At 44.1% G+C, this 14180-nt stretch overlaps 1 protein-coding gene across 1 annotated transcript; it reads right to left on the minus strand.

Annotated features, from left to right (window-relative positions):
- Window positions 1-7306: 7306 nt before the first annotated feature.
- On the minus strand, window positions 7307-12958 carry LOC124651754 (DNA polymerase epsilon subunit B-like). The gene is made up of 12 exons (XM_047190796.1): window positions 12492-12958; window positions 11699-11852; window positions 11434-11565; window positions 10770-10847; window positions 10581-10685; window positions 10410-10490; window positions 10186-10316; window positions 9994-10088; window positions 9465-9564; window positions 8341-8455; window positions 8150-8260; window positions 7307-7929 (listed from the first exon to the last, which is right to left on the minus strand). The coding sequence occupies exons 1-12, from the start codon at window positions 12956-12958 to the stop codon at window positions 7783-7785; spliced, it is 1716 nt and encodes a 571-aa protein (XP_047046752.1). The 3' UTR covers window positions 7307-7782.
- Window positions 12959-14180: the final 1222 nt, after the last annotated feature.

Below are 14180 nucleotides of genomic sequence, written 5' to 3' on the forward strand. Positions count from 1 at the left end.
TTGATGAACATGGCGGTGGTGTCGATGGAGGAGCCTTCCGGGGGCACTTCCCCGTCCCGGCGGCGTGCCGGAACAGAGACTCATGTCCCCCAGATCTTGGCTTCGCGATGGCGGCGGCTCTGGAAGGTTTCTCGTACCGTGGCTTTTTTCGTCTCGAAGTTTTAGGTCAGGGACCTTTATATAGGCGAAGAGGCGGAGTCGGAGAGGCGACAAGGCGGTGACACACTAGGGGGGCGCGGCCCAGGCCCTGGCCGCGCCGCCCTATCATCTGGGCCCACCAGGGCTCCCCTCTGGTGGCTCTCGGGTGTTCTGGAAGCTTCGTGGAAAAATAGGATGCTGGGGCGTTGATTTCGTCCGATTCCGAGAATATTTCCTTACTAGGATTTCTGAAATCAAAAACAGACGTGACAAAGACAGCGGCCCTTTGGCATCTCGTCAATAGGTTAGTTCCGGAAAACGCATAATAATGACATAAAGTATGCATAAAACATGTAGATATCATCAATAATGTGGCATGGAACATAAGAAATTATCGATACGTCGGAGACGTATCAGCCATCACCCCAATCATCGGCTCCTCAGGGCCATCATCTAAATCATCGGCTCCTCAGGGCCATCATCTAAATCATCGGCTCCTCAGGGCCATCATCTAAATCATCGTCTCCTCAGGGCCATCATCTGAATCATCGGCTCCTCTGGGCCATCATCTCAATCATCGTCTCCTCAGGGCCATCATCTCAATCATCGGCTCCTCTGGGATATCATCTGAATCATCAACTCTATGGCATCACCAGAGTCATCGGCATCAAGTTCTCGGAACTTGAAAAAGTCTACGGTGTTTGACTTAGCATTTTTTACACCATATACATAACTATTTCATATTTATCTACAGGCTCGGGGGCTACTCCCATCGGGAGCGCTAGTCGCGCACCCGGTAAAAAATATGGCAACCTCGCCAACAAAGAAGAATAAAGTTGAATACATCGACATCAACAATCAAGATCTTCGAGTAGTACAACTTGAGTCTATGCGTGACTGCAAGCACCCGCCCATAGACTCGGGGGCTAATCCCATCGGGAGCGCTTCGCGCACCCGACAGAAAGCAACTCCGACTCTACATGAAGCACAAGATTCAACATGATCAAGACATTCGGCGAAGACAACTTTAGTCCCTGCCCGAAGCTTCACTTCGGCCAGACACTCGGGGGCTACTGACGTGGGCATAACCCTTCGGGTACTCAACATTGCCATACCCGGTGCAAACTATGAAGGTGGACCAGTACGAGGACTCGACAAGCTGGACCTGCACGCGCCTCAACTTGGACTACAAGGAAAGAAGACTCCAATATGAATCCTACTAGGACTCTTGTAAACCCTAGCTTGGCTGATATATAAAGCCGGGCAGGGGCACCCCTTAGGACACGCACAATCGAAACATAATTGTAGAGGCGACACGCCTAGAAACCGCAACCCGCGGATTAGAACTAGACTAGATCCAACAACTCCGCCTATGGCGGCACCCCGTACACATATATTCATATAGTGGATTACTAGCGGGACGTAGCGATCCTCCACCGTGGGGACGTGAACCTGGGTACGTCGTGTACCGCCTCGCTCCCGGAACTTCCGTCGTCGCCTTTCTCTAAAACCCAAGCCCCTCAAGGTGGGCATTGCCGAGGAACCGCCTCGTCACCAACCTTGTGGGAGCTCTAAGATAATGGGCTTTCATCGCATTAGTGTTGTGGAGGTTGTTTGGGCTGAATATTGGGACCGATCGGGAGCTGTTTTTTCCCTTGCATATCCGTGTCTTTTGTACAGAGAGCCACGTCCACGTGCAGTATCGTCGAGCTCAGGAGATATCGGCGAGGAGCTCGTGGCTGCGTTTGTGGCCTCTTGGTGGCGGCAACGAGTTGGGGCTCGGTAGAGAGTCAGGGATGAGGAACCTAACACCTAGTGTTCTATTCCGACGGTACGGGCTCGATCAGCTGCCTCCAGCATCGATTCTTTAATCAATATATTATGGTATTCCATATTTCTCATATATTTAACTTACTATAAATAAGGCAAAACAAAATAGAGTAAAACATGACTTGTTCGTAGAGACTATGCAGCTTCGGCATAGCTAAAGGTAGATGGAAAGGAGTGAGAAGATCATAATGGTCGAGGAAAAAAGTACATATTCTATTATGTTTTTTCATAAAAACTCTCAAATCATGGGTTGTGAAAATAACAAAGGAGACTTGTAAGAGTTGGAGAAAAACACTAGAGTCATCAGAAAGAAACATAATGGTGAATGAAAAAACTTTAGATCCCGTGGCAACGCACGGGTATACAACTAGTAGCTGAAAAATTCTAGAATAGCCGTCGACATATCAAGCGAGGAATCTATATGCAACAACCACTTTTTATGGCATCATCGTTGTTGTCATCCATCCTAACAACTTGCCTAAGAACACAAATGTTGTTTTACAAAACAACATAAATGGCCCAAACATCATGATTCTAATACGAGACAAAACAAAATGAGACGGTATCTTTATGCATTACTTGTAAGACAAAATTTCTAGCGAAGTTGGTGTAACCTAGCTAGAAACATCTGGATCTATCTTCAACAAACTACACAATCCTACAAGTTATGTTGCACTAAATTTACGGATTGCTTGAAAAGGAAGATTTATTTAGTACAATACAATACCAAAAGTAGGAGATAGTTGGTACATATCTTCATAAAGGAGCGGATTCAATACACGAAACGTCGTCTATCTCACCAACTCGGTACAAGTTATGTGTGTTCATAAAGTAAATTTTATTAAAGGTGTTCAACTAATTTTGGTTTGTTAAGACAAGTACGCATGGGCGTTAGCAGGCCAACTCATTAATAAATAGAGGGGATTTTTGCTCATTTATACATATCACAAAATTAAAAACATTGGCATCATGAAGACCTTCTTCATCCTTATCCTCCTTTCTCTTACAGCAAGCACCACCTTTGCGCAAGCCAACGATGTCCAACCGAGGGATGATTATGAGAAATACCAAGTGGAGCCGATAAATAAGTTGCAAGATTGCCAGGAATATATCACTCAGCGGTGCCACATGGGCAAAGAACCCTTTAGATGGTATAAGAGCTGCCAAGAGGTGCAACGTCTGTGCTGCCAGCAGGTGGCCGATACATCGCAGCAGACCCTCTGCAAGACCATCTGCGAGAGTGCGCAGATCGAGCTTAGTGAGATTCTAAAAAAGAGTGACTTATATGGTCCTAATATTCAAGGCGAGGTTACCACGCTGATGGAGAGGGCCAAGATTCTGCCCTACATATGCAACACACCCGGTATATCCTACTGCAAAATTCCCATCACCACCCATGGTGGTTGTGATATACCTTGATTTGTTTCTATTGGTGACCAATAAACAGTTTGTCACCGTTCCACCATGTGGGACCAATAAAGTTGTCATCGTGGAATCATATATGATCTATTGCAAACATGTCAGTATATCTATCATAACTTATACTATCAAGTTAAGTTTCAAGATCTAATCCTTATACGCCATTACCATATATATGCCCCATATGTCATGATCCATGTGTCGTGATGTTGTGCTCAACGAAGAGAATTATGGAGACCAACATGGAGAAAGGGGGAGGGGTGAGAAGAACAAGGAGAGGGACCGGAAGTTCTATGTCTAAGGGCCCGTTTGGCAACCCACCACTCCGTGGAATTCCCTCGCTCCCCTCCGCTCCAAGCGACTCGCGCTCTTCCAATCGAGAGAACGGAGCGATCAACGTTCGGCTCGCTCTTCTCTGTGAGAGCATGGGCTGCCAACGCATGCTAGAGAGATACAACCCATTCGGGTAGGAACATGCCAGACCAACCTTGTGGGAGCTCTAAGATAATGGGCTTTCATCGCATTAGTGTTGTGGAGGTTGTTTGGGCTGAATATTGGGACCGATCGGGAGCTGTTTTTTCCCTTGCATATCCATGTCTTTTGTCCAGAGAGCCACGTTCACGTGCAGTATCGTCGAGCTCAGGACACATCGGCGAGGAGCTTGTGGCTGCGGTTGTGGGCTCTTGGTGGCGGCAACGAGTTGGGGCTCGGTAGAGAGTCAGGGATGAGGAACCTAACACCTAGGGTTCTATTCCGACGGTATGGGCTCGATTCAGCTGCATCCAGCATCGATTCTCCGGTTGCCTGCGTGAATCAGGTGGCGGCGCGGGTGGAGCCGCTTCTAGCGTTGATTGTTTAGCTGGTGGAGGCAAAGAACCCTTCAGATGGTATAAGAGCTGCCAAGAGGTGCAACACATGCATCTGCTGCCAGCAGGTGGCCGAGACATCGCAGCAATCCCTCTGGAAGGCCATATGTGAGGGTGTACAGGTTGATCTTAGTGAGATTCTAAAAAAGAGTGACTTATATGGTCCTAACCTACGAGGCGAGGTTACCGCACTGATGAAGAGGGCCAAGATTATGCCCTACATATGCAACACTCCTGGTATATCCTACTGCAACATTCCCTTGATTAGCCTCCACTGGTGACCAATAAATAGTGACATTGTCACTGTTCCATCGTGTGGGACCAATAAAAGTTGTCATCGTGGAATCATATATGATCTATTGCAAACATCTCAGTATATCTATCATAACTTATATTATCAAGTTAAGTTTCAAGATCTAATCCTTATATTTCATTACCATATATATGCCCCCAATATGTCATGATCCATGTGTCGTGATCTTGTGCTCAACGAAGAGAATCATGGATACCAACATGGAGAAAGGGAGAGGGATGGTGGTGAGAAGAACAAAGGAAGTGATATGTCTAAGACATGAAGCGACATTCTCTGACGGTCCTTGACGATGTCATAAACAATGAGCATTCACTGGCGGTCCATGACGATGACGTGAACGAGGAGCCAGTGCAAGGGTGCGAGTGCACGCACACTGAAAGGGAGCTTGCCATGAAAATATTTTAAAGTTAGCTAGGAAATTTAGAATCATCCCAAATTTGCAAGCTTATCGTAAAAAATATTGTACATCACTGACCTATTTTTATTTTATTATTTGATGGTTTTATAATGTTCTACTCTTACCATTTTCAATATAAAGCATGTCATTGTGCGTTTTTCTAAAAGTGCAAATTTCGCAAGTGTCGATTTGTCACCCTCATCCTAGCTCTTTATCCATACCTTTAAAACTAATTTTTATTAGGATTAATTGGCATTTGTGCACAACTTAACCCACATGGTTTATTATTGGGCTCACCTTATATATGGCATGTTAACATTGGTAAAACTTTCCTAGATTCATATAATTGAGAAATTTGCTCTATATCTAGTGTGTGTTTCCCTAGAACGCGCACGCTTATGTGGGTATAGATGTATAATGGTGTGGGTGTAAAATGTGTGTGCGCTTTCTTGTCATCTTAAAATGTATAGACATTTTAGAACATGATGAAATGTAAATTATAAGTGCGTGTGGATTTTTTTTCCTGAATATTTCCATGTCTATTTCCTTCTAAACCTGCACAACGCTACAAGCTCAGATGCAGAAAAGCTATGCATTGATTGTATCAAATGATTTTTTTCGCACAATACAAGAACAAAGAAGAAGAGCTTTGTCGTATCCAGAAAGGAGCAGCTTCAGGATAATAGTCTATCTCAACAAACTTGCAAAGTTACTGCGTGCTTGCAATGTAACTTTGGTTTCAACTTTTTTTTTATGGTAACACAACGCATTTTCCTATACAGTTGGAAAATGACAGTTGGATGACACTCTCGCGACGCGTCTCGCGACGCTCTTCGCGGTTCCATCGGAGCCACACCGGCGGAAGGCATGGGTGACTGCCGCCCTGTTTCTCCGGCGTCGACTTCGACTACAAGAGGTTGGAGGAAATTTTGGCTCAAGGTTCTGGGCCTTGGCCAACGAGAGCTCAAACAAAGAGGATACGAGATCGAGAGTGCATTGGTTTCCCCTAGATCTGGCCCCTCCAAGAGAATCCTTGGGGATTTCTTACCCCGCCCGGGATTGCGTCCAAGGTGGCTGTATTGGGATTTTTTTGGAGGAACACGCTACGAAGAACAAAAAAGTCTACCGCACATAAACCAAGATCATATGAGAGAGTGGAGATAATGGATCATACCCTCATATATCGAGCTAGCGGAAAGTTGTCGATGACGAGGTTGATGATGTCGCGATCTCCGCAGCTAGACTCGTCTAGTCGTGACAAGATGTATTATCCCTCGAACCACTCTCATGATCTAGTGTCGCAAGTGCAACACCTCCACCGTATCCACACGTAGGAGATCAGCAACACTGTGTCGAAATGTAGTCAAGCACACTGTTGAAGTGTGAACGTGTTGGTGAAGATTCGACAATGTTTCGCGAGCACCGTCTAGATTAGATCTAAAGGTCGGTAGAACTCGGGCAGCACTCCGTGAAGAAAAATATGGTGACGACACGATCTCCCGACGACGGCAACTAGGGCGGCATGCGGCGTGGTGGTGGCGACTGCTGATGACTAGGGCGGCGGTTAGGAGGTGGAGGTGATGGCTAGAGTTTGGAGGGGTGCTCCTTGTGTGCCAACCCATGTGTCGTGACCGTGAGTGCTCGTTCTTGGTTCATGTTCGAGACTCTATGCTTGCATCATGTAGCCTCCTGCTACCCTTGACGGGATCCAGGGGGACCAACAACTTTCACATATGGTGGCAGGTCTACATTGCAAAATGCCAGAAGAAAGAAAAGCGCTACGCTAGAGGGATCATCACTTACATTATTTGGAGGATTTGAAATGAAAGGAACAGTGGGGTTTTCACAAATGTGATGCTTCCGTGCATATGCTCTCACCGAAGACCTCGAAGACGAGGGGAGATATGGGGTCATGTGTTTTTTTCTCCTTTTTAGCCTCTTCGGTTTAACCTTGTGATGCTTAAAATACTTAGGCTTCCTTCCAATCCAATGGCGGAGGCCTTGTCTTTTACCTCAAAAAATATATATACCTATTTTATATGTGAAAGTAATCAACACACTCTCACAGATGGTAATCCTTTATTGCAGGTGGTAAAAAACCTAGAAACACACTGATAACATGTGTCCAGAAAGATGGAATTCAGCATAAACACGCCCAACCCAAAAGCTAAAACATGATTTCTTCTTTCAAAATTTGACCGTCTTGTTACTTTGAGATGTCTTGGTCATCAACTGCATCACCAACACACCAAGTCAGTAGAATTAAGTAGAGCCCAACTTGTAAGTAAAAAAACACATTTTTTTCGCCACAACTCAAGCAAATTTCGTGTGAATTCCTGTATAATTAATCAGATTCAAGTTAACAAACCTAGGCAATGCATTCTTTACAGAGCAATAATTCTGGACATTAACTGAAAGCACAATTCTGTTAAATTGGTTTAAAATAATGGAAACAATTACAAATATAGATTACACGACTGATATCCACTCTGACTTCAGCAAAGCATAGCTGGAAAAAGACATTACCAAAATCATTGTTACACCAAGACCACAAGGTCCACAGCAATCAGATTCTACAAAACTGTGATGCCTACCACGAGATGTCAGCATCAGTTCCACTTGGGACATAGCACTGACTCCATGCATGGCATTGCTATGTCTTCCTTGTGAATGCTTGCACGATGCCTCCTTAATTTAAATGTCTAAAGTCATATATCAATCCTGATGGCTGATATACAGTGGCGATAAGCAGCCCATCAAAGGTTTGGACCCAAGTTGGGTGTTACACATTCCAGCTTCCATTTGTCTCGCTTTCAACATTAGCTTTCTAATGCAGAAAGCTCGACCTCCTTAGTGCAAGGACGGTATGCTGCAAAAGTGCTGTCATTGGCAAAAGAACCAGGATTGAAACAAGTGATTCCTGTATATTTGAAGGCCTTCTGCTCACTCTTGTCACCCAATACTATCTGAAGAAGATTTAAACAAGTATTAGCACAAGACCTGCCAAACATAAGTTAGCACTTTGTGCATGTTGGACTGTAAGAGGCAATGGACAATGACAGCACTTTTAAGTATAGTTATGCTTTTGTGCATGTTGAATAAATAAATTAGCACCAAAGCATATTCATGCGATAACAGTCAGAAAACATTTCAAGGTGTGCATAAAGTATGTGCTAAATTACATACCGTGTGAGGAGTTGGATACAGCCGAAGGCAATGATCGTAGTTCCATATGATAGGTTGGACTGTAAGAGGCAATGGACAAAGATGACTCTGGTGGGTGATAGTTGCTACTAGCTGAACAAAAAGGATTGGTTAGTTTACCAACAGTCAGCAGCATACATTCTGACTAAAACAATAAATAGAAGTTAACTTGCATGTTCAAATGGGTCGCTTGTTTCTTCCGTTGTTGGTGAAATCAGACATGACCGCCGCATCCTGTAAAGGAGATCTTGCCGAAAAAACACAATTTCTTGTGTATAAAACTTCACCCTGGAAAATCAATTATTTTATTGGAGATAGAACATATGATAATTGGTAGGTCTGGAAGTTAGTCTTGTCTGAATCATGATAAGTCGGCATGGAATGATGCCATAGATTGGTATATGTTCCTTGATTATTTATCGCTATATAGTAGTCTCAGTGGGTAACAAGTGCATGAAGCCTTCTCCACGACTTAACCGAAATGTCAGTGCCTCAATGAATAACCGTCAAGATAAATCAGGCACATTTGGAAAAATAAACCAAATGAAGATGGTGTCTAGTACAAAGAGAGCTCTACTACAAAAAAACAAAAAAAACAAAAAAAAAAATTGTGTGCGACATGCATTATGGTGTTCGATGTCAACTACAAAACATGGTTCCATAGTATGCACATCGGTAGGCCAGTATGGGTATGCATGTTAAGCGTCTTTATGTACCTATTATCTTTGTGCATCATGATCATGCAATTTTGTACAGATGCTAGCTGTATGGATCATCACAATAACTACAACAAACCAATGGTAACCTTTATGCTAAAACTGAACCAAGTCACAGTGAGGCCAATTGGATGAACCTCCCAGTGATTCTAAATGTAAGTCTTTTTAGAATCATGGCAGTCAAATATGTTTAAATTTGACCATCAGTATAGAAATAATTACAAACATACACAGTATTGAATTGATATTAATCCATCATGAAACATACTTTCATGATGTGTAACATACTTTCATAGAATTGATCATCAAAGGTCGCAATGGAGATGATATCAATGTCTAAAAAGACTAGAATTTGGAATCAGAGTTGTAGCATATAATTTACAGCACCAAGAGAAACAGTAGCATCACCCATCCTTGTCAAAGGCTTTATTGATTTTAATCAGCTACGTACTTGTTTAATAATTTCAACCCCCAAAAAATAGATCCCTGTCTTTGCATGGGTGATTATATATCACTATCAATAAATGTTTAACATATGGAATTTTTAGATAATGATACAAGGCAATGCTTTTGTGTCGAACCTGCAGGGGTTGCTTACAAATATAGCATTTGGGATGTGCTTCTGAAGTTCTTCAATTAGATATTTCGGGAGTGCACACCTTGGGAGAGCTTTCGAAGGTCCTGCAAATTTGCTACCATGTAAGAAGAAACAACATATGATGTATACGAGAAACAAGGAAACATCTGCTACTAGGGAAAGTAAGCTGACAGTATTTATGGCCAACAACCTCATTCCTTATCCTATTACAGAAGCCATTCCTTGATTTAAACTAGCAAGGAAAATAATACTCCCTCCATTCCAAATTAATCGACTCAACTTTGTCTAAATACGCATGTATCTAGACACGTTTTAGTGTCTAGATACATGTATATCTAGACAAAACTGAGTCAATTAATTTGGGAGAGAGGGATAATAATAATAAGTGGATATAAAAAATAGGCCAAGTGAGATTTAAGTTATTAGTGAATTATACGGATCGGATACTGTAGGAAACCCTACATGCAGATATCAGTTATCAGATAAAAGCATATCATTGAGTATTGGAGTACCTGCATCATCAGGACCAGGAATGAATAGGAAACGACTATGTTCCTTTAACCTAGTTCGAGCTGCGATCATCTCACCAAGCTTCCCAAACTGCAATCTAAACAAAGTTACATGATTAAGGTCTTGCCTTGGATTGGAATACAAAATACCCAGCATAACTTTTGATCATCTCTCATGAAACACGAAAGTCACACCTGAGTTCTTCAAATGAACTGAATGCCAGATTGCAGGGCTGAGAGCAGAAATTGCCCATTAAAACAAAGAGAGAAGGAACCACTTCCACACTTTCATAGCCATCAAGGACAACACCTAACTTCTCCATAGTCTACTCTACGAGATAAACACATATGCACATCCTGAGAGTATGACTAAACAAAAAAGTTGCATAAAGCAAAGAACTAATACCAAACATAAATACCTCAGGATTGTCCAGCCAAACATCTGAAAGTATGACGAACATGTCATTCACAGCCTTATTTTCTAGTGATGATAGTCTTAGCTGTTTAATACAAAGGTAACAAATATCATCAGTAAAGACGTTCTCGGCAAGACCTATTACTCAACATGTAGAACGCAATTACAGGCTTACTGTTTCTTCAGTTGGTATGACACCTCCACCAAAGAAATCAAGTCCCATAAGGAGTGAAAGTGATGCCTCTCTGTCCTCTAAGGGTGGAAACCCACATGTATTGACCTGTAGATGATTGGAAAAAAATCATATTCAAGAGGATAATACAAAAAGAAGACTAATAATTTTCTGGTAGATGAGAATCCAGACCTGGAAAATGCCATTCGAAAGCAGTTCCCCTTCTGCTACAATTACAGTGTTTTCAACAAAGAAGCCTGAAGTGATTTTGTGTTATATGTTAAGGAAAGAGATGTGCTTCTCTGGATAAGCATAAATCCATATAGTTCAAAGAAAATACTCAAATGACATATGGGTCACTGATACAAATATCGTTAGTACTAATTACTAGCACTTGTAAAACGGAAGGATTTCTTTTCATTAACCTCGAAACATGAACAAATGAACTTTAGACCATGCACTATGTGTGTCAAAAGCGGTTCCTAACCCTCTCTCTCCTTCCTTTGAACCGATTCAATACATAGCAGAGAATCGACTCATAAGTCTGACACAAAAAAGCGGATCAATAACTTGGTTCGCTTCTTTCCTGTAAATGTGGGACCCTCTAGCAAAACTGTGAGAGAGAGGAGAATGCATGCATGCAGGGATAAGAGCAGAGGGGGTCCCACAACCGATTCTATACATAGCAACATGCATATAGCGGTTCCAACTTCTGACTCATATTTCTTTGAACCGGCGCAACGTAGTACATGGCCTTAAAGTTGAGAAACATTTCCAGTCTGAGCACAGCAAATACATTAATATTTATTTTTTATATATTCACATGTAGGTAACATGGTACTGGTTTTAAGGATATTGCATTTGCTAAGTCAATTGGCACTGCTCCAGTAAGATCTTCCAAATAAAATTGGCGTTCCTCCAATTGTGATATGACTCCCATAATCCATCTCCGTCCAGTGCACCCAATTAAAGATTGTATAGAAGTTATCTACATGAAGGGGAAAATAGTATGTCATTTCATAAACAAATACTACTAAGAAAAACATTGAAGGGGGGAGAAGTCCCAAGTGTTGGAATAGAGTTACTGGGAGTAGAAACGAAACATAAATTAAGAGAAATACCTCGCAACTATCATTTTCAGTCATAACAGTCTCAAAAGCTGGCCTCGAGAAATACTTATCACGAGCGAGCCTCTGAAGCAGCACTTGATATCTGTCCCTGTACAGGGCAGCTTTATCTCCAGCTTCTCCATGGATGGATAATCTTCCAGTATGCCTATATACACATCATAACCGAGGATAGCATCAACAAACATAAGATCTAAAAGATCATTATAATCGACGCTTGCCACTTTTCCGTGAGATAAATGATTAAGGCATTCTTAGAACATACAGACAAGATTTTTTACCCAGGCATGTGTTGTAGTTCAGCATCAAAGGTAAACATATGTGTCGTACTGAATTATATGGCAGCTCTTAAAAAAACGAATTGATCACAAGCTGGCTGGGCTCACAAATTGATGAACTATACAAAAAAAAATTGAAAAGTAGGTTGAAACCCCTGGCATATGGATCAAAATGATGCACACTATTACAATTGATGAACTATACTTAAGCAGAATATCCAGAAACAGATAAGGCATGTTTGACACATCTATATCAAACATTAAGAAAAATCAGTTAATTTTAAAAGAACAAAAAAGGCAAGCTCCCTTGAAACTATGCATTCACTCTGCAAATTAGCAATCCCTCGTCAAAGTTCATTCAAGATTTAGGCGAGTCAAGTGGTGAATAAACACCCTTGTCGCAACATTCAACCATGGTTCAACACCAAAACGTCAAAAGAAAGACCAAATTCTCAAGTCCCAGTGCCCAACTCTGCAGATCTAAAAGAAAGTAGCGGGTATCTACATACTCGTAGAACACTTTCTTGATTGGGTCGTAGTGGAAGCGAGGCACGACGAACGAGTCCACCACGCGCAGCGCCGACCGGGCGCTGGTGGCCGCCGGCGATGCCGCATCGACCGCCTCCTCCGCCTCGACGAGCAGGGACACCACGCGCCGCACCGCGTCCCGATCCAGTATAGATGATTTCACTGCGTGCACCCATAGATACGCGCGCAGAGTCACAACCAACCGTGAAGTAAAAACAGGAATGAGAAGACGAGGGAGCGGCGGGTAGGCCTGGGGGGGAGAGGGGGAGTAGTTACGCGGCTCTTTGTCGAGCTCGTCGAGGAGGAGGTCGAGCGCGTCGTCCTCCGCGTCGGGGAAGCGGTCGAGGAAGGCGGCGGCCTCCTCGAGGGCGTCGACCTTGAGGGTGAAGCCCCGCAGGCGGAACTTGCGCTGCAGCTTTCTGCGCATGGCCGCCGACGGCGCCGCCATGGGAGACGAGGGGAGGGCAGAGCAGGGATTGGCGTGGCGGGAAAGATGGGTTGGATTTGGGGGAAGTGGCGGGACGCCCTGCTATCCGCGAATGGCTCAGTGGCGAGTGGGTTACCTCTGCCAGTTTGGGCCTAATCCTGCGCTTCTGTAAGGCCTGTAGCTTTCAGAGGCTTTTCACGACACCTAGACAGGTAAAATGAGGCCATCTAATTTCTCAAACGGATGCTTCGCGGGCCGCGCCTACCCAGCGGCCCGACGCACAGTGTGGAGACGCAAACGCGGTACGCCGTGTTTGCTTCTGAGCGGTTGCGCCGCACGTCCGCATTGGTTATATCCGGACCTCGTCCTCATCGTCAATGGCGTGGATGATGGCCTCGGCGGCCGGGGCCGCCGCCATCACCACCCTGACCTCCGCGAGCTCCGCTTGGAGGTGGGACATGGTCCCAGCCGACTCTGTTGCATATGTCGCCACCTCAGGCTGGCTTGCGCAACCTCCGCCGACGAGTCGGTCTCCAGCTAGTCGGCATGGCGATCATCTGCTCCTCCGAGAACGCCTCTGCCGCATGGATGGTCGCGAGGTCCGAATAATCCGGGGAGGCGCAGTGGGCCATCTCACAAGGCAAGCCCAGGTGCGGTCGTGCTCGACCATGGATGATTTTTATGGTATTGAGGTGTGCCCTTCTCACCCGCCCGCATCGACCATATATAGGCACGGCGGGGCGGGAAACGCCGATCGCGCGCAAGACGGTTCCCGCGGGCATGAAGACAATGGATTAGGAGCATCTGCCGAAGGAACATCTATTGAAGAATTTTCCTTCTGCTTCCGCAGCGTCCTTCTCGGTAGCGGAGGGTTAATCGACGCTTCTTTAGAAGAAACTGGTACTTCTACTCTCATCGACACCATCCTTTCGGAGCTGACCTTCGCCTTCTTTGAAGGAGGAGGGTCCATCTCTCCATCGGAACTGTGTGAACACATACAAATCACATCAGTCTCCATCTTTCGTGACAAGTTATACGGGCGAAGATTATAAGGAATTTGAACAAGAGATGCAAAAAAGGGATGCTTACGAGCCAGACGATAAGTCATATTCATTAGCAAAGAAGCCTAACAGCTTCTTGGGTGGCGGAGTAGTCGATGTTTCAGGAGCTGTCGTGACAAGAGGGATTCGGTCAGCTTCCTCGTTATTCTGACCACTAGGGCTTGACTCTGTTGTATCAATTA

Source organism: Lolium rigidum, chromosome 1 (genome assembly GCF_022539505.1).
Source record: "Lolium rigidum isolate FL_2022 chromosome 1, APGP_CSIRO_Lrig_0.1, whole genome shotgun sequence".
In the NCBI taxonomy this organism is placed as follows: domain Eukaryota; kingdom Viridiplantae; phylum Streptophyta; class Magnoliopsida; order Poales; family Poaceae; genus Lolium; species Lolium rigidum.

Bases quoted from the DNA above. Each gene is read 5' to 3' on its own strand.
- LOC124651754 (XM_047190796.1), bottom strand. From the start codon at position 12,958: ATGGCGGCGCCGTCGGCGGCCATGCGCAGAAAGCTGCAGCGCAAGTTC. The intron at 11,853-12,491 runs GTATGTAGATAC...ATGTGTATATAG, and splicing joins ATCAAGAAAGTGTTCTACGA to GCATACTGGAAGATTATCCA. The intron at 10,089-10,185 runs GTGTGACTTTCG...AACTTTGTTTAG, and splicing joins AGTTCATTTGAAGAACTCAG to ATTGCAGTTTGGGAAGCTTG.